Genomic DNA, 26,985 nt, shown 5'->3' with positions numbered 1-26,985 from the left:
AGAAATGCCTATTTGTTTACAAAGTCCCCAACTGCTGGGAAAAGCTAGGAAAAAAAGGTAATTTAAAGAATCAACATTGCCCTCAAAGTTTTGTCATCGCTCTTTTCTGTTTTCGGCACACAGCAGTTTGTTAACTTTGAAGATCATGTTTATAGCATCTGGAGGAGCATGTGGTCCATGGGTTTTATCTCACATTAGACAAAGGTTCAGCCAGGGTTCTGAATACATGCAACAGTTCCCCCAAGTTTATCTTTCTGTGCGTTGTTTGGAAAATGTTAGTTAAGCCCAAACTGCTTGCTTTGAGATAAGTTCACACAAGCAGTTCACAGATTCTTTGCAAAAAAACATGAGATTAGTTTAAACCCAACAACAAAAAAATTCAATTAGGGGCAAATGTAAACAAGCAGTAACCTAGAAATACCCTCCTTGGATACTCAGCAGACTGGCTTGCTAGCACGGAATGAAATAGGGCTGTAAGTTAACATATATTGGTATCTCTTATTTTTCCTATTCTTTAGTAAAGAACATAATATGAACGTTAAAGCAAGAAATGTGACGTGAAGGAACTTTAACAGTAAAATGACTGCAGAAACTGGTACTCTCCTCCCATGGGTCTATACCACATATGCTCAGTTTACAAAACGGAGGAAGACTTTATAATTGCAGAGGCAATTAGGGAGGACCTAGGACGTCTGGCTTGCAGCTCTTCTTTGCCATAGTCTCCTTGGGTGACCCCGAGTCTGTTGCTGTGACGTCTGGGCCAGGCTGCGAACTTCCCTCGGGCTCTCTTCGCCCCAGTTCCCCAACTGTAGAGGGGGGACACCCTTACCGCCCCTCCTATGAAAGGTGGTGATGAGGATGAATACGCCAAAGGCTATTTGCAACATGGGACAGCCCAGAACTGTCCTCGTGCTACATGGGCACATCAAGGCATTAAGAGATACCAGTCTTGCAGGGTTACAGATGAAGCTGTGCCTGCGATAGCTGGGTCAGAAGACCACAACATGCTCCCCAAACCAAGGTTTGTCCCTGGGTGGTAGAGAAGGTCCCAGCTGGCAGATCTGCTGGTGATTCAGGAACTGAGCAGAGTCAGAGTCCCATGCCCACACATGGCTAGCAGTCACTTGCACCCTTGCAAGTGAAATGATCCACATCTAGGATGATTGGAAAGATGTCACTCTTCCTCTACCTGTTTCTGGGAGGGTGGGAAAGAGGAAGGAAGGCTGGAAAAACTGCCACTGAAGTAGACAAGTAGAGCAAGGATGTCACTGGCCCTGCAATGAAGGGGCTACATGGGGCCCCTACCATTTCCCCAGCACACCGACAACATTTTGCATGCATTTTTCAAACATTGTTTTGTCTCTGTCCACCCACCCTACTTAACTGCGCTGTAACTATGGGAGCTCTGCTGAAAGCTGCTCCTATTCACGACCAGGAGGCCGGTACGGGCAGCTGGGACGCTGCGGCTGTAGGCAGGAGGAGGGTGTGGGGCCATCCCCAACGCACCAGAGGACTGAGCTCGCTGTCCTGTTGGAACATCACTGCCAAGGTGGCCGAGCACTGGACTGGGTTATACAGCCAGTGTCCTGCATGGTGGTCCAGCACCTACAGCATTCACACCGTTGCCTCAGGGCTGGAGACCATCAGATACCCTGCTCACTATGCCCGTGCCCTCATATGTTACAGTCAGTCAAATACTTTGTTCCAACAGCTTTGGGATGATAGGCTGTAAGCCCAGCACGAGGACAACTCTTCTCTGCCGTCCTCCAAAGCCCTCATCCCCAGCTGTGTGAAGACCTCTCCCATACTCAGAGCAACCAGGGCAGTGGAGCCGGTCGGGGCTCTACGCACGTACCCGAGTGTGGAAACGTCTCGTGGTTTGCCAGAACGACCACTCCTCAGCTACTGCAGAAATGGCAGTGTTGAAGCCTTGGCACTTATGTGATCAAAATCTGACCCTAAACCAATTGCATTCATCGTCTGCAAGCTAATTTATATTTACCTAAAGTATTTTAAAGTAAGCATTTTATACCCCTTAAATGAGCACTCCCACATCACAATTATTATTTATTTAACTATTTATAACTGCTCCTCCCTGCTGCATTTATCTGCAGAAACTCCACCATGTAAATCAGCCTGTCTTTCTCAAACAGGTTCCCACATCATTCAGACCAGCAAACGAACGCGGACGAGGGAGCTGAAAAGGAGCGCGAGGCAGATGACAGCACAGGTGAGCTGAGACTCACACGCTTCTTCATTCAACCTGTAATCATCCCCTGGAGGCTCAGGCTGTCTGAGTGAAAACTTCCCTTTGCTCTAGAGTCGGTTCCCTGTATCAAGCGTGGAATGAAAGAAGCAGTTCCTGCTGGAAAGCAGACAAAGAGTCTACTTGATTTCCTAAGAGCAGAGGCTGCATGCCAGAATCTGCCCGGCTGGTCATATAATACCCAAGCTTTGTTGCGAAACGCTTCTCGCTTTTGTTGCTGGTGCTGGACTAACAGCTTTGTAGGCTGGCAGGAGACATCACGAGCTTTCACTTAGACCTCCGCAATGGAGGGCTCCCTCTTCCAAATCTCCCTGTCCCTCTGACAGACGCGGCACCTGGCAGCCTCCTCTGGAAGGCTAGCATGCCCTGTTGGTCTCTGGGTGCTAAATGTTTTCATGGACAAACAAAAATAAACTTCAGGGTCCGTTCCTGCAAATGCTCTGGGGAGTGAGGTGGCAGTGATTCGATGGGAGCTGCAATGCATTTTTCCCAGAATTCACTAGTCCTCCGGGCTCCAGAAGGAAATGGCCCACACCTTCCTCCTAGTAGCCTCAGACAAAACGCCTTCCTCCAGCACTTGTGAAGGCAGTCAAGAATCAAACCCCGACACGTCCCTGAGATAGAGAGATAACGTTCACAACCTTCAAGCATCCCCAGTATCACTGCCAATGCTCTTCATGTCCACTCTGGGCCCAAGCACCTTTCTAGCAAAAGGACGTTAAACTCACAGTGTGACTTCTGACGGGAGGAATCAAATGGGAATTACAACCCAGCTCAAGGCCCGCTATGTCCCTGCAAAGCAGGAGGGAAGCACTGGCTGTACTTACCCTCGTCAGCAGGGTCCACTCCCAGGGAGATCCCCGAGTCCAAGGGCCAAGGAGGGAGAGCAGGGAGGTTCATGTGTGCATGCCAAGTGCAACGGGTTCACATGGCACACCACTGAGCCCCATCTCCTGGGGCCTCTGTGGCACCCTGGTGGCCCCAAAAACCTGATCTTTCTGTCATTGCCCTAGGCGGGCAGTACGCAATGGTGTTGGGGGGGGGAACCAGGTAGCACCTGAGCAGCGTGCAGTGAGGAGGGAGCCAAACTGGGATGTTTCGTCCACATTGCTGTAGCGAATGCTATTGCCTCAGAACCTCCGCTGGGCTTCATCACGGAGACAACCAGACCGTTCCCTCCAGAAGGCAACAGACTGACATACGTTCAGTGCAGACAGCGAGGGGACCAGATCCAGAAGCAAATGGGAGAGCTGAGTTGACAGGGTACCCATAGCCAGGATTATTTGGGTTTATCATCTGCTTTCTACAGAGATAAACCATAATGCAGAGAAGCTAAACTGCTTACTTGGTATTCTCAGGGATGCCAGCACCATCAGCAGTACTGAAGAACCTGACTCACAGTCCCTTTGCTTATCACTAAACCATGCAGGTTTAATTGTCTTCTTTAGCCCCATTCTCACTGGGAAATGAAGTGGGAGCAGTCAAACGCATATATTACCCTTCACGAGTGCAATGATATTATTCCTGTAAGGCATAGTACTAATTACTGTGTACGATATCGCTTGCAAAATGAAATAAGCAACGCTTGCCACAAAGTAGCTCTTAGCGTGCAGTCTTTTCTGATACTTTGGGGATGACTCCAGTGTAAGAACCCAGAAAGGTTTTCCACCTCCAGAAATATCCACCCAGATAGGCTCAATCCTGTGTACCCCTTCCAGATGGGCATTAAAAGTTTGGGACTTCTTTCAGGTCAGCTCCACAGCAAAAGTCAAACTGCCTGCAGTCCCTGGGCCATCTCCCTGCTTCCCTGCTGGGTGCCCACATTTTGATCACAGGTTCTTCCATCAAGATGACAATGTGCACGGACTCACGGACAATCCACGGTGTGAAGCTCCAGCACTGCAACTGCCCACAGGTACGTGCTTAATCTAACTCATAGATCAATAAGGTACCTAAGGTGCCTACCCTTATTCCCCTTGGGGAGCGTAGACCATTACTACAGAAGATCAAATATGTTGTAAGTAATCTACTTGGAGTAAACTACTTGGTGCGACTCATTGCCACTGGTAGGAAAAGAAGAAACAGCTGAAAATGGAAGCTAGACAGATTTAGATTAGGAAAAAGGAGCAATGCACACACTTACGCCATTCTGAGCTTACATAGAAGGAATATAACATACTTCAAAAGCTGCAGGAGAGACTGTGCTTTTCAATCCTGTTTTTAAGCAGAGGAGCCCCGGGGAAGGGCCGTAGTGGATCTTCTCGTAGCCAGACTGATCTGTTCCAGTTCAGTTGTTGGGATCATCTCACAGAACTGAAGCTCTACTAAGGTGAGGCATGTGTTGTGCTTATAACATGGCTCTGCAGACCCTCTCAGTGGTCTAATGGACCCTAGTAAATTCATGAAAGTCCCAAGGTCTGCTAGACGGACCCACCTGGGAGCAAAAGCCAGTTTTGCTACTCCCACGAAGGAGGGGCTGCACTTCACACAGGCTCTCCGCAGAAAGACATTAATAGCTATCTTCTACTCTTTCAGAGGTCCCTTATCAATCTACTGTTGCAAGTCTTTAAGCAAGATGCAGGCGATAAGATCCACGTGACTGCTGTGCTGCTTTGCATAGGGAAAGTCTGAGCTTCTCTGAGCTGAAGGTAACTGTTACAACTCCAGTTTTCTTATTGTCACAAGACAAGCGGTGGTGAAAACAGCCAAGACAGGGGAAAATGTAAAGTACAAACTAGGGTGTGGGGAATGAGTAATTAGAAAATACTCTATCAGCAAGTCCAGTTTCAGCATTTCTACAATCTGTTCCCATTAGAAATATCAGCATCCTGATCCAGGGTATCACAGGTCACCTGGGCTGATCCTGCACCCACCAATAAACTGCACCAGTGCCACCTTCTCTAAAGGATATTGATTCCCACGCAGGGCATACCCTGAGCGTTAAGGAAGTCAGGTGGCTAGGTGAGTTTGAGTCGATTTTTTTTATTGAGAGAAAAAAAATAAGCACTTGGAAACAGTGGACCTTTAGAAGCTCACAGTCATCCTACCAAGTGGTATCTTCTCCAATGCGTCTTTCTGCGCCAGAGCTGGATGGAACTACCCCAAGAGCTCACTGTTTCCCCACCACGTGGTCTCCCTGCAAGCCTCATACTGCTGAGCTCTGCATGAAGATGGGTAACAGGTCCCAGAGCACGCTCCAGCATACCAGGCAGTGATCACCTTGCCATAGCTCAGGCCCAGAACGTCCACACCTGCCTTGAGGAGCATCAGCCTCACATCACCGGCACGGCTAACCTGTCTGTGCTGCGCAGACAAGATCCTCTGTGTTATGGTGTGCAGTACGCTCTGACCACCCCATCCAGACAGGTGTGAGGTGGTGACTTACATTAACCTTGACATTTTGCAGTGCAGAGGGTGAGCTGATGTTCACTTGGGGGGTGGGCTCAAACCCTGCACTCAGCTGCCAGCATGGATCTACCCTTCTGACTATGCTGGAGAGTCTGGAGCACACCTGTAACCAGTGACACCAGCACTACTTTCCCTGCTCTACACAGGGAACTAATGCAACAAGTCAACACAGAGGGAGGAGGAGAAAGTGGTATAAGCACAAAAGGAATCTGAACCTTTGAGCAGCTGGGCTGAGACCCATCTCACCCAACTGTAGCCATCTATGATGCCTGCTTGTAAGTTTTCTAGACTCTCTGTAGCGGACAGAGAGGGAGAAGCACTTCTAGGGCACAGTTCACTGGTTCTGGTTTTGGTATCTACCCTGGGAGGAGAGGAATTGTGCTGCAACTGTGGGGACCACAATGGTCCTCCACTCCGTAAAGGTACTCCCGATACCCAGGACAGTTGCAGACCTCACCCTTGTGAGGAATGTGAGGCGAATTCCCACCCCTTCTTCAGATCATCAGAAAGACCCCAAATGGGCTTGATTCAGGTCTCTTAGGATAGGCAATTCAACAACGGCAGTGCAAAATGCCATAGGAGCTCCAAGAGGTCTGCAGGAGGCTGGAAGACGTGACACAGGAACTGCAGGAGACATGTACCCTTCCAGAACAGCAGCTAGAGCCCATATGGGATATCAAAACATGTGAGTGACTTAAACAGCACTAGGTGACCCTGGGCAGACAATCGAATTGAACCCTGCATTATCATTATCATCATTAAGAGCATTGTACATGGCCTGATTAATTGGAATGGCTATGCTAAACCCTTTACTGTAGAGAGCATTTCTACTCAAAACCACATCTCAGTTAAAATGGCTACTGCATTGCTGAGATTTCAAAATTAAAGTAGGTTCACTGAGCAACAAAGCTCACTGCCACTTCGTTGGGCTCTGAAAACCCAACTTAGCTAGGAGTCAGGCTGCACTGACACACAACGCCACTAGAAATAGTCTTTCGCTCTGCATTGGCTTCTACTCATGCCTTCCAGTGGATCTGCCTGGCAACGAAGTTTTCAAGCCCACTGAAGATGCACAAAACGCCTCCAGTCCACTCACTTTTTTCACACTGCCTCAGAGAACATTTGGGATAAGAAGTAACAGAGCCCCTTCCTCCTGCCACCAAATGCATTTCTGTCTCTAAAACTGGCAGAGCAGCCCCTACGTACAAAGCACAGCATTGTCCTTGCAAGGTCAAAACCCACCCCATACAAATTCATCTTTCTGTAGCAGGGCTTTACTTAAAATGGGTGAACAAGCTCTTCTGCTGGTAAAAACAGCTGCAGGGGGCATGGTGATTCCCACAGCAATGCCAGCAAAGGGAGGTCCCTCTCCCCGACTCCTTCAGCTGTGGTGGCCTGGTCTCAGCCCATGCTGAGAACGTGCTGACCGCAAGTCAAACTCTTTCCATCAGGAAGAGGACACCAGTACGAGTCACTGCCTGGCCCCAGAAGCATCTGCACAGATGAGGTGGCACAGGGAAAAGAGGACCTCTGGGCAGGAGCTGCTGAGAGAGGTGTGTATGCCGCCAGGTCCATAGGACGTATTTTCCTTAACATTTTCAAGATGACTTGAAACAGTTTGTTTGGTGGCACCTACTCCTTCTACAGCAACGTGCTGCTCTTAGCTGAGGAGGAGACTTCTGTTCTCCTATTACCCAACCAGGACACACTGCGAGGATGGCAAGAAGAGATAGTTTGTTTACTGCATCGAGTAAACCAAAATTGTTGAATAGCGTCCTTGTCAGGCTCCTGAGGAACTCAAATGAAAGATATTTAGAAGTAAATTGAATTAAGGCCAGGGGAACAAAATCCTGTACCCAGTCGTGGGAAACTCCTCCTTCTCTTTTCCACTGCAGACAAGGAAACCATAAAACATGACCCTCTCTCCCCAGATCTGGAAGAGCAAAAGGGATTCCTACTAGGATGGAAACCATTAAAAGGTAATTACTGCAGACAATGATGAAGAAAATCTGGTCGCTCATCAAGCCAGACAGTGCAATTCACCAGTAGCCTGGTGGTTCCCATTAAGCACCCCAGGCAGAGGTGGAGGTTATTGTCCTCATCGGTGGGACGGGAGCCACGGCGGCTTTCGGAGAGGGGCGAGAGCGTGCGTGCGCGGGGAAGATAGAAGGAACGAGCCACCCAGCCTGTGTGTGAGCGACAGAGCCACCCAGCCGGCAGACTTCATCCTGCCTGTCTGAAGACATAATAACCCTGGGAGCGGAGGATGTGATCTCACCCCCAGGGTTCAGGGAAATACAAAACATGGAAAGAAAAAGCAGCAAGACCATCCCCGCTTGATTGCAGAGGGCTCCACCCTTGCCCGCCGGACATTCTCCGCTTTCCTGGCTCTTCTAAGAGAGCATGGCGGCAGACGCAAATAGTTATGTTTACATCCAATTGAAAGAGCTTTGGGAGCTAACAATGCCTGGTACAATGGGGTGAAAGACAAAAGCAAAGCCACGCGAGGAGGAGGGACCATCCTGTGAGATGATATCTAGCTTTGTTTCTTATCTGCCATAATTACTTCCCCTGCCTTCTGAACGGGCTGCTGAGAACCGACCACTCTTGCGCACTCTTGCCCAGCTCATCCACGGACAGGAGGGCAGTCAGCAGCCCTGGCTCTCGCCTGGTCCTCGCTTGGGCCCAAATCCTGCCGCCATGCTTGGAGCTGGTGCGCACTGGAGTAACTGCGCTGAAAGCTTAGATGGAAGAGGACAAAACTCAGGGCTTCTAGGTCAGCAGCTAAACAAATGGGAGCACGTTTTCTCCTTGGAAACTGTATCTCTGGCACCAGAGCTGTCCCCTATTTAAAATAGGCCACTGTGGTTTTAAAGCTCACTGGCTGGAACTAAACAAGTCCTGTAGCTTTCTAAGAATATGTGTTCCCGAACACAAAATACTAAACACAGCAGCTGGGTTCAAAAGGATCATGCAGCCTTCTCCGATTTGATCTGTTTTCATCCGTTCTCAAGTAACACCCACTTTTCGAGGTGGCATGTTTCACAAGCTTCTGCCTCAAACGTTCTCCGTGGTGCCCCCGTCCAAAATTAGGGAGCGCATGCTGAATTGAATTGTCATTACCAAATTATTTACACAGCTCGACACATGTATAAGGCAGAGGCTCTCCCTGGAGAGCTTGGGACATAGCGGTTTAAAAGTCGCTGGGGGATCTGTACCGGTAAAACTACCTCGGTATCCCCTTTGCTGTGGTGGATATGCAGCTTGTTCTGACAAAAGAGCTCTTTGACCTTAAACCTGCCCTCTGAAGGAAACAAACTGCACCGATTACAGGCAATCTTTTTCGTCCATACAAGTTGCACTCGTGGGAGAGTTTTTGCCAACATTGCTCTGCGGGTTATGTGTGTGGGCAATCTTTTCATAGGGCTAGCGTCATTCTGCTGACAAAATCTGAAGTCTAGGCCAAGCCTAAATAAAGCAACTGCAAAAACAGGAGAGGGAGATGCTGCAGGAGTCGCGTGCTCGCAGGCACCCACACACTCCTCATCAGGTGAGCTCTGAGCACTGGTGAACGCCCAGGGGCTGCCCGGTGGGTGACAGCCCTGCTGTCCACCCAGTTCCCCCAGATCCACGTGAAGCCCTCAGAGATGTGTGAGCTGCCGGGATCTACTCCTGCCAATGCAATGCAGAGCTCCAGGACAGCTAGGCACCAGAGGAGGGAAGTTTCTGAACTGGGAGGGTTTTTGTCTGTGCTGAATAGGCCTCCTGTGAGCCAAGAAAGCCCTCCTGAGGGAATCTAACCACAGCAGCTACCAGCCATGTTCAGAGGTGTGGCTTGCGGTAGTTATGTCTCCGTAGATTACTATCAGCATTAAACGCTAAGAAATAGCTCTCGGAGAGGACAGCCGTATAATAACCATGCATGTGTGGGGAAAGCAGCGCCAGCTCCTCCCGGCTTTTCATCTGCCCGGCTGGGACCGCACAATGCCTCTCCCCTTGCCGCTGCCTGCAGCCTCCCCAGGCTTTCAAAGGCTCCTTTTTATGAGCTCTTTCAGGGAGACAGGGATGAGGCTAAAGGGATCTTCACAGCCTAATAGGAAGTGGCGTAACAGTCATTAACGTTCGAAGACATCCCCGGCTAGTAGCTGGAGGGTGGCTCGCACAGCGGAGAAGCAACGGCCGCGCTGCTCCCAGCTCCGGGCGACTGAGTGGCCAATGGGGAGCACTGGGGCATGCGCTGCAAGGGTGAGGACGGGGCAGCAGTCAGAGGAGACGCAAAGAGGTTTGGGCAGAGAGGGAGGGCAGACAGCACAAGCTGCTTTGCTTGCTCGCTATTTCATTCTGCAGACCAACGCTAGCCCTTTGCTCCTCTTTTCAGACCCTTGTACATTCATGCTATCTTCTGCCATGTGCCTGAAGGTCCGAGTCACTGCATGCATACACGCACCCTGCTTGCTCCAAATCCCAGCCTCTTCTCCCTGCTTTTCCAGGTCTTACGTCCTCCCTCTCTTCTGGACTCCTCTACTCCATTTTCCCACTTGTTTGTTCCCCTCATATTTCTCCCTTCTTCTTCCTTCTCCTGTGTCCCTGACCCATAATCTGCTCACTCTCTCTGCTTCCCTCGGGATCTCTTCCCTTCTGATCCACCCTCTGCGTAACCCACCCACACCCACATCCTGTGCCAAGAGCGCTACCGCTTCCCTCTCATTCGTTCGCCGGATCCTTCCTTTTCCCCAAGAAAGGACCTCCCATTTTGTCTCCCACACCTCACCGCCTGCCGCGCTCGCTCCCGGCGCAGCGAGGGGTGTGGGGACACCAACGGTGCTGCTCCGCAGAACCCAAGGGTTTCCCTGGCTCAAGAGCTCAAGCCAAGTGCTGCACATGGGCACAAAGTAGTCTCGGCACCAAAACGTCTCATATGGCATCTTTTGCCTCTTCCAATGAGAGGATTATACAGGACTGCAGACAAAAACACTGTTTTTTGTACAACCAGCTGGGACAACAGGACTGGCAGAGACCAAGGTGCTGGCTCTCCTTGCACAAACCCAGTTAAGGTCAACGTCCCTGGGAGACGCCTCTCAGGGACTCTGGAGAGAGCTTCCTCCTCTTGGAGCTCAGCTCAGAGACTAGCTTACCTCTTTAGGCACAGTGACTAACAATTTATTTCTTCCCTTCTCCCTCCCACAATTCTTCTTCGTATGGGACTTGCTTTCTCCCCAGGAAAAGTCCTGTCTCCAGTCAGTATGCTAGCGTCAGTCAGGCCAGTCACACGCAATTACCTGGGCCAAAGAATGGCCCGAGGTCAGAATCCAGCCTTCTCGGTGTCTACACTTATATGACAAACAGAGGCAAACTCTGTCTCATTCTCTGTCTGGGAGCATCATCTTAAAATCCTAGCATCTTATTATACTGTCAAGGACCCTCTTTTGACTCAAAAGGCTGGTGCTTTTCAAAAAGTGAGAATGATTAAAAAAAAAAATCCTGCACATTAAAAGATACAATTTTCTTTTCCAAACAGCACCACCCTCCAAGCTCCTCTGACTGCAGTTGGAAAGCTTTTTCCTCTCTCTTCCTCTAAAGGAGACAGTGAAAAGGCAGTGCCCTCTTGAAGTTCAGACGTTAATTACTGTGTTAGAATATTTTTCTAAATTACACAGTATGGCCCCAGGAGATAACAGGCACTAAGAGAAGGGAGGGGAGTGGATACCAGTCTACATGCTGCACCGCAGACTCAGACGTGGGGGAAAGGCAATTAGACAGGGAGTATTTATCCTCCCTGCACCACCACCCTGAGGCTTTCAGTTAGCAGCATGCACCATAGGCAGGGAAGCGATGGGACCGTGCCAGGATTTCAAACGATGCTGAAATGGGACAGTCTCTGCCAACCAGACTGGAGGCAGGAGACACTCCTGCAGAGGAGCAACTGTCCTGCCCTCCGCCAGCCTGCCAGAGCTGCTCCCCATTGTCTCTGCGGGGCTGATTCATCCCTCCCAGCATCGTTAGTCTTCATGGTTGTTAATAAGAACATAAAAGCAAGCTATTTCAAGTCGGGTCAAAGGCCACCTAGCCCAGTACGCTGGCCCCGGCCACGAGCAGAGCAGGAGACATGCAGTGCCACTCTCCCAGGGTACTCTCCAGCCCCCAGCAGTAATAGCCTTCCACCTCTCCTCCTCCATGAATTGGTCCAGCTGGTTTCTGAGCCCTGGCAAACGCTTTGCATCCACAGCCTCCTGCAGGAAGGAGCTCTGCAGTTTAATTATACTCTCTGTGAAGAACTACTTCCTTGTGTTTGCTTTGAGCCTGCACCCTGACAGTCTCACTTAATGCAGCTGAGGGTGTCAAGAGCCGTCCGATGCCCTGTAGAGAGGCCGCTATCATCATCTCTGTAAAATCACAGAGACTGGGAGAGATACTGCATGACTGGTGAAAGGCAAATGTTACACACATCTTTGGAAGAGGCCGTAAGTACGACCTGGGCAACTACATGCCCATCAGCCTCACTTCAGGCCTTAGGAAGAGCACAGAACAAGTCCACTTGGAACACATTTCAGGGCATAAGGAGGAGATGATGAGTGGAAAAAGTCAAAATTTACTTAGGGTAAATCATGCCTGATCACCTTCGATGGTCTTGTGGATGAGGGGAGAGCAGTGGGTGTCATTTACCTTGACCTTAACAAGGCATTTAACTCTGTCTCCCATAATATTCTTGTATCCAAGCCAGGACATTATGGTAGATGGTGGACAACCAGTTGGTTAAAAAGCCCGGCTGGATGGTTGGGCTCAGAGGGTTGTAGTTACTGGACTGTATTCTCCTGGTACAGTAACTGGACCAGTAACAAGAAGAGAATCAAGGGATCTATCCTGGGACCTGTCCTGTTTAACATCTTAATCAACATCCTGGAGGAGGTAAGGAGTGAACTTGTGTCAAGTTTGCAGATGACAACAAACTGGGGAGAACCAGTCAACATGCTTGAGGACAGGGCTGCCACCCAGAGGAATGAGTCAACAGGAACCTTACGAAATTCAACAAGGACAAATGCCAAGTCCTGCACCTGAGAAGAAAGAGCCCTGCGAGTCTTGGTAGACACAAACTGGGCTTGATCCACACATGCACCCTGGCAGCAAAGACAGCTAGCAGCATCATGGGCTGTCTGAACAGGAACATAGCCAGTGAATCAAGAGAAGTGATTATCCCTCTCGTCTCAGGACTTGTTAAACCACATCTAGATACTGTGTGCAGTTTGAGCCTCCCAGTACAAGAACAGATTGATTAACTGGAGTCAGTTCAGTGAAGGGCCACTGAGATGACTGGAGAGCTGGAGCACTTGCTCTTTGAGGAGGGGCTGAGGGAACGGGACTTGTTTGGCCTGGAGAAGAGAAGGCTTCGGGGGACCTAACAGCAGCCTTTCCTTACCTCTGAGGAGGTTAAGAAGATGGAGCCAGGCTGTTCACAGTGGTGCAGGGCAGGAGGACTAGGGGCAACGGGCATAAATCGAACTGAGCAAGGTTCAGACTGGGCATAAAGAAAACCTCTTTCATCATGAGGACAGTGAAGCAGGTTGCCCAGAGAGATTGTTTTATCTCTTTCCTTGGAGGTTTTCAAGACCTAACAGGATCAAGCCCTGAGCAAACTGGGGTCTGACCCCATAGCTGCCCCTGCTTGGAGCAGGAGGTTGGACCAGGGACCTCCTTGGGTCCCTTTCAAATTGAATCATTGAACAGGACGCACCAGGTGTAGGGGTGCAGGGACCTCCATCCTCCAGAGGTCCAGCTCCCTACCTCTTCCCAGAGCAGAGGTACTGCGAAGCCCTGCCTACCCATGGACAGCACTGGGGGATTGCACAGTGAAGGAGAGGCAGGAGTAAGGGGCGAGATAGGGTCAGGATAGAGGTAGAGAGGGAGGTAGAGCCCACACTGTGGTGCTCATGCTGTGCCACGGGCCCTTGTGGGGCCCCAACTGGCAAGGCATCTTGCTGGACTACAGCAACATCCCCACCTGGCACCTCTCAAGCTTTAGGATCTACAAGCCAGTTTTCCCACCTCCTTGCTCTCCTGCCACAGGCAACAGCTCAGGTTACCTGGATGTAAAGCCAGGTCTGACTGCTGAGTGGCTTCACAAAAATAAACAAATACATCCAAAGCAGCACTTGACACCAGCCACCTTGGCCCAAACCGGCTCCTCCTGGCAAAGGGCTGGCAGGAAGGTGGCAGCTCCCAGGCCCAGAGGCACCTCCTGGGTTGGCCTCTGAACAACATCCGTTGAGGATGAGACTGAGACACAAGAGGAGCCAAACCCGTTGACACCACAGATTTGTCCCTATTTTAGCACAGTATGGCAGTGGCTCTAAGCTGGTTACAACCCTTTCCCAGCAGACCTCAGCCACTGCCTGCCATCACCAAGATCTGTTCCAAGTCCCTCAGGACCTAATGCGCCTCTTTCACGGAGGCTATTCACTAGTGCTAGGGGAATGAAGTGGGACGGGTGGTGAGCTTGGCTGACCTACGCCAACACTGTTTACGCACACACAGTAGATGCAGTTGGAGGCAGCATAACTAGTATTATTTATTATCTCTACTTTTGTAGCAGTGGTGGGATACTTGTTACATCAACCACAAGGCACTGGAATGCCCCTACCCTGCTGTTGGTTCAACTTGCATTTGCTGGTCCTTGGTCTTAAACCATTTTCTACTCCTCTATTTGCTGACTCTGCTCAAGGGCCACAAAAAAGAAGAAATATGGGTGTGCAGGAACAAACAAAGTCCCTTGGTTGCTCTCCCGTTTTCAGCTGTTTTTTGAGGACACGCAAACTGAAGTATGTAGGCCAAGAATGGGCACTGATCCTGAAAAGCCAGCTGAGTTTTATAGCACGGCGGAATATGGCCCTCACCATTCGGTCACACCACAGTGCCTTCAGAGTGGCAAGGATGTCAGCAAGTTAACTCCATTTCATCCTAGAGGGGGCAGAAGGAGATTTACAGTGACAAATTTGGTGTGGCTTTGTGAATTAAAATGAGGCCACCGTTGAGCACATATGACTCTAGGGCTGGGAGAACACAATGGGACATCCCTCTTGCTTAGGCCCTCGAGCAAGGGCGCCAGGACAATTTCCTAAAAACGCTAAAAGCCTTTTCATTGGACCAGATAATAAGCTCAGCGAGGACTGTGGTCCTGGAAGACCTCACCAGTGGTGTGGACTGCAGTCCTGTGCAAGGAGAGCCAGGCTGGACCGGCTTCCTGGAACCAGGCAGGCAAGGGCCAGGCCTGCTGTGCTCAGACTGAAAGGCCGCATGTCCCTGAGGGAAAGCCTTTCCCGAGGAACAATGCCCTTTTCCATGTCACTCTGGATTCCCCAAAGCTTAGAGGGATGAATAGGAGGAAAGCTTTCTTTTTATTTATATTTAACTTTTCTGCTTTGTTATTCTTTTCCCAAGCTCCCCAGATTTAAGGGTTGCGATAGTACTCTGGTTCTCATCTGCAAAGGGGCTCTCCGCTCTGCTTTGAGTGCCTTCTTTAAAAAGCACTCCTTTCCATAACCCCCAGCTGTCAATAATAACAATCTTCGGGTTGGGTTTGGGTGTCCCATTTCCCTTGTCCAACTTAAACTACATATTCTTCCAAGCAGCAAATGTGTTTCAACCCAAAGTGCCACATAAATTCACTGTGCTGTGTAAAAGCATTTTTAACCAGGGCTGGACCCACTTCCTACTTTTCTTGGCAAACCATATCTTTGCCTGAAATCCCACTTTTGACCCCCTTTACCTTTTTGTGAATATGCCTCCCATCCTGCCTGCACAACGCTCACCCCAAAACCTCAGAACAGTTCTAAAAATTAAATATTTTGATTCTTGGCCTCTGGTTCCCACATTCGGTGACTCTGAACTCCGGTCCTCTCCTCTGCCAGGTAGGGGCCACCTTTCTGCAAAGCAGAAAGCCATTCCCTTGGCTTTTGAAATGTTGCCCAAGCGTCCAAGTGAAGATACAGTTCTGACTCAAATTTCCTTTGCTATCAGTAAAAACCCATTCCCGTGCCTGACATCAAAGTGCAATGGTCTGCCTGGTTCCCAAAGGACATGCTTCATTCAGCCTGTGATGAATTCTGGTTCGATTAACCAACAAACCTGAGCATTTATCACTCCAGCGTAGCCTGAAATGAACTTCTGTTTTGATTTTTTCAGTCTAGCCACTGAACCACAAAACCAATCCGTCCACAACACTCTCTTTCCGAACAATAAATAACACCAGCCTTGCTGCCCAGCACCACAGCCAGGTTCCCGGCGCTGGTCCCCACCTCGCTTCACCTTTCCCAAGGTCAGCTTTCCCCCAGTCCAAGCAAGACAAGACAGAGCTGACACGCAGCAAAGCCCAAGGCTTACTCATCGCCTTCCCTTACACAGCAGCTTCCCTTGCTGCAAGGAAAGCAGCCATGGTGACCTCTGAGTCCTCCTCACTAGGCAACCACACGCTGGGTCCACCCAGCACCAATGGCTTCATTGCCATCTTCGCTTCCTCCCCATGGCCCACCCTAGCCCAGCTCCGGCAATTAGAGAAGGTGTTAATAAGCCCTTTCAGGAGGAAGAGAGGAAAGGAGCCCGGGAGAGGAAGCCTTGCTGGGGGAAGGGAAGAGACATTCCTGCCTCAGTCATCATGCAACTTTCCCCTTCCTCTTGCTCACTCCCTTGCTGACCTTTGGCTGAGTCTGCCAAAGCTATAAAGGAAAAGGGAAAAGAAAAAAAAAACAGAGACAGAGAAACTGAAAAGCAAGACAGGCTGAAAGGACAGGCAGAGACAGAGACGTTATCTTGCCTCTAATAATGATTTATTGTCAAAGAATGGCTGGATGGAGGCAGAGAGAGCTAAGCGCACACTTTTGTAGGCAGCGGAGAGAGGATTTGCTGTGGGACATCCAAGGAGGCAAAGTCAGGAGAGGCAAAGACATGCACACACACACGCTGAATAGCAGGAAGGAGAAAAAACTATGATGAGAGCTACTAAAGTATGCAAACCTGTCCTGAGGCAAGTGGAGGAATTCCCATGGCTGTTGGTCATTCCCAAACTGGACAAGCCATGAGGACACATAATCCTGCCCTGGCAGGTGGAGGAGGGGATACCAGCCCACCTCACACATTTCACAAAGCTCACCAAGGGTTTTAAATATGCGATGCATGTCTAAATACCCCAATCAGCTCCAAAGATAACAACCACAGTTCCTGCAACACTATGGTAGGCTTTAACATCCCTGGATGAAGACGGAGAGACCTTGGGAGCTCATCTCATCTGCCTTCTTCACCACAGCAGCATTGCTCAGCTACCCCTCGCAGCATCGTTTCTTTGGCATGCACCAAATGCATATTAAAGAGGAGCTCAAGCAGCCTAGGCCCCAAATATGGTTTATGCAGCTAAAGGAGACAAATGATGGGGATGGAGATGCTGTGCTTTAAATTATGGTGGTGTTCCTCACCTGGACAGAAACAGTCTAATGGCTGAAAGAGACAGTACTACTTCCTCTACCTCTTCCCTCTTCTCCCAGCTGCCTGCTCCTCTCTTGCATTGGCTTTGGTACTTAGCTGATCTTCTGGTGAACTGGTTCAACTCACCGAAGGAGCAGAGCATTAACCCAGTAAACTCCCAATCCCTGCTGATTCAGGGAGGGTGAACGAGCTCCTGAGGCCTGGAGAGGGGCCAGGAGAGGGGCTGTGCTGGGAGATGAGGAGTAGAGGATGTAGAAAGGGGACAGTCTCTTTCAACACTCTGAGCAATTAAAGTTTCCACTGTCTCGTGGAGCATTCAGTGGGGCTGGACTGCACAAATGTCCCAGTCCTTTCCTGGGTGCAGCTGGAAGAGCTCCATAACATCTCCTGGACTATTCCTGCCAGACACCTTTAACCCCAGAGGATTCTAGCTGTTGCTGCTCCTAAGCTGCAGGGAAGTATTAGACTCTGTCCTCAAAGATTCTAACCTGCCAGGAGATCCCAAGGTGGTGTGTGACTTTATTTTGTGTGTAAAAAACCCATCACAGGTTGCACTAACTTTTAAATTTTCAAATATAAATCCCGTTTATTGCTATGTTGTTGGCACGGCTCTGGCAACTGTTTTAGAATTTGCCACCCATCACCGATGACAAAATAGCTGGTCCCATTCCCATGGGCTGGCCCTGTGAGACAGGATTAGCTGACTGTAGTAAAAAACGGCACCAACACAAAAACCCAACCCAGAGCCATCGAACGGAAACAGTGTGAGTCAAGGTCACAACCCTGCAGAGCAGGACAGTCATGGATCAGTCATCTCAGGGCAGGAAAGCTGGCAGGGCTCGCCAACATCAGTTTAAGCTGTAGAGTGTTATTCTCCATCAAAAGAAACCATTTGGACAGAGTTGTCCTGCATAGGAACAGAGACATCTTTTTAAAAAGCAAATTTATGGACAACTTCTTGATGTAATTAGTAAAGGTTTTCTATGGGACTTTCCTGCAGCAAAAAATACCACTGGTACAGGAAATTCATTTGCTGCTGTCCACATGTCCTTCCATGTGTCTTCAGATTGCTATTCACTCCCCATGTCCCAGTATGATGACAGGGAGGGAACAAGACATCATGGAGGGCAGACAGGAGTGAGCAGAGAAAAACTGTGGGAGAACCAGGCCTGGATTTTGTCATGACTTTGATGGGAAGCCAACAGGAATGGGGACTTTGTTAGGAGCCAAGATCTTCCCGATGAGGTGACGCATACTGCTGTGGGTAGAGATTTTGGGGAAGTTATGCTATTCTTAGCTTCTCTTTCCTCTCCTGGATATTTGTGCCTAGACAAGATTACCGGAGATTTTTTCATTGTTACAGTCACTGTCTGTGAACTCTACTCACAGTATTACTGTGAAGACCAAATGTTCATACCGTGTTTGCATTCAGACAAAACTTTCCATGTGCGTAAAAAGTCGTTACTGACAGTTCTTTCCCCTCTCCTTTCTTTGCCCAAGGTCTGGAGTAGAACTTATTTTGCAGTAAACTATTTATGGCCCAGCAGAAGCACTACTGACCATTTGAGATTCACAGCTCCATTCCTGGGCAACAAGACAGATTTTCTAAGAAAATCTTCTACAATCAACTGCAGAAGACAAAAACATCTTTAAGACTGGATGGTGAAAAGTTCTCTCTCATTCTTCTGAACATTAACACTTGAGTTTCATTTTATATTTGTCCCCATTTAGATTTCTACCACCAGACCAAACCACGCTCACCATCATCAAGAATTCAGTCACTGAAACGCTCCCATCTCACTGCCAGGGCTTGGTTTCTACTGCACTAGGCTGGGAGTAATGAGATCTGGGACCTTTCCCCCTCTCTGTCTTCGAGCCATTGCATTTCATTTATATCTTTCCTCCCCTCAGTCTGTTTTGTCTATTCAGACCGTAAGATTGTCAGTTCCTTAGGTCAGGGACCCTCTTCCCTGACAAGTTGCATCGTTTTGGTATAGTGCCTAACGTAAAAGCTATCCATCCTCTTCTTCCTGGGCACCTCTCTCCTCTAGGAAACACTCCTGGACGTTCAGCTGTCCTGGGCAGTTTGGAGGGGGTGGCTTCACCTACTTTTAAGAACCATGACGCTCCCTTGGTAAGGGTTTTTTGCAACACTGGGATTTGCAAACCGAACCTTGAACAAAGGAACCTTGGAACATGTGTTTTTAACTAGTAGAATCACAACATGCAGGAAAAGCCAACTGTCCGTGCAGACATAGGCACTCTTAGGGTGAGGAGCTTTCACACTCACAAAGCATATATCAAGGAACCGTTACTGTCACTCAGTGGCTTAGTCCATAGGTGGAAAAGGAAAACCTTTGATGGCATTACCTCCCTGAGGCAGGTATAAATGGGACAGACAAGGACTCGAAAGGGCTCTCCGGTGCTGCTCCTCATGGTGCCGAAGACTTCGCAGAGGAAGGTGATGAAGCCCAGCCAGCGCTCCACGTCCCGCTGCTGCAACTCCTCCCTCATGGTGAAATCCTTCTGCAAGAGGGATAGAGACAACAGGCTGCATCAGCAAAACCGCAGTGCCACGGGAGAGGCAACGGCTGTCTGGAGAGAGAATTAAGAGGAAATTGAAACTTGGGGTGGGGGGAGAAAGAGAGACAGACTGACTCTTTAGTAACAAGCGAGGAGATTACTCAACGCAAGCGGAGTGGAATTTCAACACTGCAAAGCCACCAAAAAGCAGGTACTGTAGAAATAACAACAACCTCTGCAATAACTGTCACAACCTGAGATACAGATGGCTTCCTCATTGTCTCGCCTTGCCCCCACCTCTTCTAACAGGCATGAGGGCTCTTTTCCATATGCAAAAATAAAACTGAACAAAATCAATAACAAACAGCTGAAACGCAAGAGGTACACAATGAATGCGGGTGGCCTGGCTGGCCTTGGTGGACACCAGCTAAGTCTGCCCATGGCCTTCACTCCTTTATCTTCAGGAGAGGCAGCATTGACCATGCATCAGGCCTGGGGCTTCCCAAAGCCCCCGGCTGCTCTCCCTGGGGGTCTCATAAGATTAGAGCAGGAGACTGGCTTCCTGCTCGACCAGAAGATTGGGGAGCACAGAGTTGGCATTAAAAGGTCACCTTGCTCCTGAACTGCATGGTTGCCATGACCAAGGATTATGAGAATGACGTGATTTATGGAGCAACATCAGGACGAAGTGTGCTGGTTGCCTCCCCGCCAGTCCTCCAAACACAGGGGGGGAAAAAAGGGGGATTCACTCAAAAGCAGGATATAAGAACGTGTGTTTATTGTGAAGACCAAGGGGAAACATAGAAAAGCAAACAAAACATCTTCTAGAGGGTAACACAGCTGACAGTGAGGACACAAGGGAGTGCGTGCAGCGCTCAGAGCTAAGAGCACTTCCCTGACCTCTCAGCGATGCTATAGGAGCTTCTAGCAAGATATCTCACATGACTTTGCTTATCTGTCTCCACAGTGACCTTTCCTTGTTGTTAAAAATTAGTAGATGTTATGAAGGTGGAAATTAGAGAATAAGACAAGTTCATGCTCTATAATAGCGTGTGTTCCCAATGTGGGTTGCACAACACGTTAAATCCACCAACTAAATAAATTATCTTGTATCTTTTTCATCTCAGTTTATTCTTACTGCCTGACACAAAGACGTTACTGCTCCTAATGCCCCAACCTGCAGCTGCACTCTGCACAGTCAGAGAGATATAAAAGCCACCACACCAAGGATCGTGCTCATGCCCTGGACGACACATGGGAGACACTTCTTTTGAAACAAAGGTAGGTAAAGCAGCTACTAAAGAAGGCGAGGCAAAAGCTCGATGATAATTTTCATGACACAACCGTATGTACAGAAGATCCAAGAAAGAAGCTATTTATAAGTTTCACTACAAAAGGAAAAAAAGAAAGTATTTGCATATGCAGGAAAAAGACTTGTAAAATAACTGAGCCACTTACTAACCAAACAGCGATGACTAATTCCTCTCTACACCCATTTCTACAAGGCAATTGCCCAACAGCGTCTGCAAACCTGAGATTAACCTGCAGCCAAATACTGCTGGGTCCTTTCACATTTTCTGGGGGAGGTTAAAAAGTTCTTCCTTCCATTGAGCCAGTCCCAGGGTGGTGATGGAGGAGAGAGTTAGTTGCCAGCTCAGGTTATCACCCCAGGGTTACTCAATTATCTGCTCTGGAGCTTTCACTCATTTTTTAGTGAAAAAAAATACACCTTGAAGAGAAATATCCTTCTGCAACTAAAAAACCCCAAACACCCAAGTGTTTAGACATGGGAAGGGGCTCGTCCTCCCCTTTCCGGCAGGTGAGCCTCAATCTCCTCAGGCTTTCGTGCTCACGTTGCCACAGCCCAATGGATGGCCATGCTCTCACTCTCCATGGACGAACCTCACGCCCTGACGTACCTCTCGCCAGCCCCACGATGCCCCGTGCCGTCCTCCTCTCCACCTCCAAAGCTGAAGGCTCCCTTACAAACCCCAGTTTCCTGCCTGGAAACATTTGCTGACGCACTGCTGTTTCCTGCAGGGGACCACATCAATCCGTCCTGAAAGCCGTTTAATGTTTCGGGATTGCCGGGGCACACTGGGAAATTCTTCGCTGCTCAGGATAACCGCATGAACTCTGGCACTGTGCGTTATGCAGACAAGCCAAAAACAGCCCCGTGCAAGCAGGGAAGGAAAAAAAAGTACATATGCATATCCCCTGTGGATTTGCTCGGAGAGATTCAGTGGGTCAACACACAAACTACGTTCTGTGTTTTTAAACTTCCTTAAGCAGGCAGTCCTTCTATCATCCCTAAAAGCTATCAGACACAGCCAGGCTGGGATACCTTGCAGTTTAAATACGAGATTTATGTTTTGATCATGTCCAGAGAGATGAGTTTGTTGCCAGCTCAAACACTTCAAGTAGAAAATACACCTTTCCTTATTTACTGCTGGCAGAGTACTGCCATCTGCAATAAGTAATTCATGGTCGATTACTGGGAAACTGCGGGGAAAGGATAAAAAATACCACAGCAAACTCCTCCTCTACATTTCTCCTTCAAACACACTGCTCTGCTTCACAGTCTTGCAAGGAAAATCCTTTGAATTGTGTCAGAGAAATAAATACCTGCCCTGCTTTGAGATCCAACCTGCCTGTTGCTGTTCAGATCTGAACCAAAGTATCTCTGCAGACGTTGGCTAACTGCTTGGAATGGAAAAAAGCTTTTCTTTGTTATGAGAGATGTGCCATTTTTAACTGTGATGAGGGAGACCAAATCACATGAGTCTTAGCAGAGCTGTCTTTGGTGGGATAGCAGCTGTAAGGCACCAGCCGGGGAAACCTGGAGGCTGTTCTTTATTGACGCTGAGCCTGGACCGCCCTCCCTGCCCATCACAGCAGGAGAAAGGGCCTGAAAACACTGCAAGATGCCAAAGGTTTCCCTGAGCTGCATCAAGCCCATCTGACATCTCTCGCCTTTGTGCATCAGCAGGAAGAGCCTCCCTGGAGGACCCTGCTGCTTCGCAGTGACAGCGTTTTGTCCCCTGCTGCTCCACAACCTACTGGCTCTTCTGGTGTTGAAGGTGTCCCGAGCCCTCCCAGGGGAGCCAGCTGGCCTGGCACTGATGTTGAACGCTCAGCAAAGCAGGGCCCGATCCTAGGTTGCTGCTATCCCTCAGATGGTCCAAACCACCGTGTTTTCCAGTGCTTGTGCAATTGTAACCTCCAAACAGGTTCAGGGACAACCTCAGGCCCACCTCTGCTGCTCTCTGTAACCAAGCTCTCTCCAGCTCTTTGCACTGTGGTGGCTACAGTAAGGGACACAAAATAACAGCGGCTCCCACCTCAACCTTCACCTGTCAGAGTGGTCTGAGCATCGCTTGTTGTTTGCAGGACGAGGAAGGGGAGACCAGGCCTGGCATAGGCTGCTGGTGGGAAGGGAGGCAGCACCTCATGTCCAGTTCTCACCATACAACACCACATGGGCAACACTACCCAGCAGAGACATCAAAAAAGTACTCTGTCCCTAACTTTGGTGCCACAAAAGGGTAAAACTCCAGCGAGGATGTGCCGAGAGATTTTGGGAGATGGAGACAACCTTCCGGTAGTATTTCTAAACAGAAGATGGCACACCACGCCAGCTGCATGGCATACCGATGGCCTGGGCTGCGAGGCAGCCCTGTCCCCCCTGAGGCTGGCATCGCAGCCCATTTTGACCCTGAACAGGAGACTGCTGTGAAAATCAGCTTGCTTCATTTGTGGCCTCAGGCTGGGCCAGATTTCACTTGCACTTGTGGAGTAACTCCCTCAGAGCAGAAGGAAATAGTTTGCATTTACTTTTCAGTAACCACGCTGAACTTGCCCCAGTCTGGCGCAGGTATGTCTGCATGGACGTTCCCACAGTGGCGGCAACTCCCGTAGATGGATCCCAACCGGCTTTAAAGATTCGCCCTCCCATCTCTTTTTTGCAAGGTTAAAGACAGACATCCGCAACTTTCGCCATCTTGCTGCCCTGTCAGCACAATCCACCCGTTCTATCACTAACCAAGCCTGATTAACGGTACGCTAAGACACATTTGTTAACCCACGCTAACTGTTCTTGCACACAGGCGTGCATGCACATACACATGCAATTTGTGAAACGATGGAAAGAGAAAAAGGTGCCCTCTCCTGCTTCAGTCAAGACAGAAACGTGCCCCTTCGTACAGTGCCTTTTGAAAGCGTCCACGCAACTTTAACATTAGTATTCTTAGCCTAAGAAAACTTTTTTGTTTCTTTTTTGGTAATAACCCCTCATGCCCAATTCTGTCCCTTCTCATTTCTTCACTGTAACGCGCTAAATCCATACCGGAGACCAGGTCTTGGCAAAGTCACCTTTCAGTTGTAAAAGCGGGATAGCCCTTTAACTGCTAGTTTCTGCTGCATTGAAAGAGGGCCTGGACGTCAGTGCATTGCATCCTTTTACCAGCAGCAGAGCGACAGCACGTTTCTCGGCTCTGTTCATGAAAAAAGCGCAGAAGATGGACCGCAACAAAACGTCCCTGCTCTAAGAACCCAGAGTCCCGGGACCTTCCCTGGCCCTGGAGTGAACCTGTTGACTCAGGGCTTTTGTCAAACGCCCTGCCGAGGACTATCTCTGGGTAGCGATGGCCACCCACCACTGGGGAGGAGAAACCTGTCCCAAATTCCATGAGTGCTAAGCTACTTGAGTGCATTTATTTGTAGCAAATTATTCACTTGACTCTATCCATTGCTGAAGAAAGCATGCTTAGTATTTTAGTGACATGTCATGTCTGAACAACTTTATTTAATGCAGCAACACGCATTCCCACAGTGTCCCAGAACACTTTCCACCACTAAATAATAAATAATATCCGAGATGGAAATCTCAGCAGAGCAGACTGGGGAAAACATTCTACGGGCAGATCTGGGATGAAGGCAATCTCAACGAGCAGATACAGTGCAGGAAGACTACTTCAGGCTGCATTAGTACTACTCTCATGCCGCTGCTCTGCGTAAAAGTGGGGAAAAGACTTGCTGTAAAAGCCATTAGCAGGCAGCCTCCACATCTGGTTAGACAACTGGGCTCTGCTGTTGTCTCCCTGGCTATATAATAGTCACTGCACCGTTGTGCGTGGTGCCTTGATGTCTCCCTCTGTAATAGGGGGGATGATATTTGACAATTTCTTTGACAAAGTAGGAAAAGCACCATATAGGTATTACACTTTTCGACCATGCTTGCCCACAGTCAAGAATCAACGCCCAGGGACCTCAGGGAAAGTTGAACTTGCAGCACCTGCGGTCTCTCTTCAAAGCATCCCAAAGACCTTCTGCTTTTATCCCACACAGGGTAGCGTTGAGCATGGTTTCACGGTGGGCAGGAGGGAAACAGCACAGGGAGCTTTGAGCTTAAGTCTGGCCTTAAGGCAGTAGGATTCACTAGTACGACAACACACAGATGGGTGAGCCAACACAAATGTCACCCAGATAGAGGCCGTCTCACCTCACTTTGGGTGCCCGTGTCGCAGACACTTCCTTCCGAGCAGTCTGACAAGACAAGTCAACAGTGATCTAGTTGATTTGGTCAACAGAGTTAAGGATGTGATTCATCTGGCCAAATGCAGGCTGCATGAGTCGAAATGGATTGCAGCCTTGGCTCTGCCGACAGTACTGGCCAGCTCCCCATTGACTATCAAGAGTGACGAGGATGACTTGAATTACAGACACCAACAGCTAGCTGGAGGAATCCCACCCAGGGAGAGAAGAACGGCACTGGGCTAGGGTTTCAAAAACAATGACTCAGTGGGTCACAGCCCAAAACAACTGTACTGCTATTATTTAGACTATAAGAATGCTTCCAGCAAGACTGGTGACCTAAAGGACTGGGCACAAAAAACGTGCAGAGCAATTCAATTGTTTCCCCAAAGAGTTCGCAACCAAAACAAAGCCAGATCAAAAGGTGGGAGAGACGAAGAGTTATCCAACAGCAAAGAGCAGGCCAATGGCAGATTGAGAACAAAATCCCTGCCTCGACTCCCCCGCACAGCCATGTTCAATGGTGTCATGTCCTGTAGGCTGCTGATCCTGTAGCTTATGAGCCATGCTGCAAGAACGACCTGCAGACCTCTGGATCACGAACGCAAAGCGGAACAGAAGATTTCAAAAGGCTGAAGCATACAAAGAAACACGATGTCATGGCCACTGCCCAGCCCAATGAACTTTATTTGCTCTGGAAATGCCTCATGGAGTTATATAAAAATAACCCATGGATTGGCTTGCCCCATGCTTAGGTTGTGATGTCAGTGCAGTAAGCAAATTATCTTTCATCAGTTTGATTGTATTTTTAAACACAAACTGTATTACTAATTTGGGGGTGCTCTGGCCTGTAGATAATCTGAGCGTGTTTATTGGATGACCTTCCTCCAGTGTCCGTAGTTTAAAATAAAATGTATTTATACCAGGTAGGAAGGTCGACCTCACTTCACTGCCTGGTTTGGGAGAAGAGTTCATTAGAAAACCATGCAGCAAGTGGTGGGGTTGCTGATGGGACCTTTGGAGAGGTTTCAGACAGGACATGACTGGGCCACAAAGCAGAAGGCAGGATGCCAAGCACTTCGTCACACATTCATCATGCTGGGCCACACCACGTGGGTGCTCAAGGGGCTGAAAGGTAGAAGGAAAAAAGACACCCCTCTCTCCTGTGCTCCAAAGCCTATACTAGGAGGCCACCTCAGCTCATACTCTGGAGGAGAGCACTTTTTGCCTATGTTAGGGGTGGCCCATGCTGGTACGGATGAAGTCTGGGCACAGCTCAGCCCACCATCTGGCATCTGAGGTTTGACCCTCTCTAAGCTTGGCAAGGTCTCTCTGAGCTCAAGCTACTGCTGAGCTGCTGCCAGCAATAGGAACAGAAAAACGCCTGAATCTTGGGGCTCTCCAGTCTTGTACCCTGTCAAACTCCGCTCATCTCCCAGTGCAGATGCAACTCATGCCACGTTTTTGGCCCAAGCATGAGGTTTCTTAAACACCAGGAGCAAACTATACGAGGTAAGAGGACTAGCTACTCCACAGGAGAAGAACAAGATCTTTCCTCTTCTCCTCTACCATTTTTGTCAGGCAGCAGAGTCAAGCAAGAGAAGCAATACTGCATTTTGACCATAGGATCTAAGCCCTCACTCCAGCTCAGACAGCTGCAGCTGAAATTCATCCCCTGGGAGCTTGCCACTCTCTTTTTAAGGCTACACCCAAATAACTTTGCCCCAGATCTGGGCCCACCAACTCATGGCTGACAGTGTCAGCAGCAAGTTAGAGGGCAAAAGTCT

General features: G+C 49.2%; 1 protein-coding gene across 20 annotated transcripts in view; it reads right to left on the bottom strand.

Moving 5' to 3' along the window:
• The window catches only part of LOC138060891 (CBP80/20-dependent translation initiation factor-like), a 212,696-nt gene that overhangs the window by 9,903 nt on the left and 175,808 nt on the right, over nucleotides 1–26,985 (bottom strand). For all 20 annotated transcript variants that reach the window (XM_068925331.1, XM_068925327.1, XM_068925333.1 and 17 more), the window contains one exon: nucleotides 19,514–19,669. In XM_068925331.1, coding sequence (XP_068781432.1) covers nucleotides 19,514–19,669 — 156 coding nt within the window. The remainder of the gene's footprint in view (nucleotides 1–19,513; nucleotides 19,670–26,985) is intronic.

This window comes from Struthio camelus, chromosome W, assembly GCF_040807025.1.
Source record: "Struthio camelus isolate bStrCam1 chromosome W, bStrCam1.hap1, whole genome shotgun sequence".
Classification (NCBI taxonomy): domain Eukaryota; kingdom Metazoa; phylum Chordata; class Aves; order Struthioniformes; family Struthionidae; genus Struthio; species Struthio camelus.
Note: the sequence above shows the minus strand (reverse complement) of the source record. Positions and strands in the feature narration are given on the sequence as shown.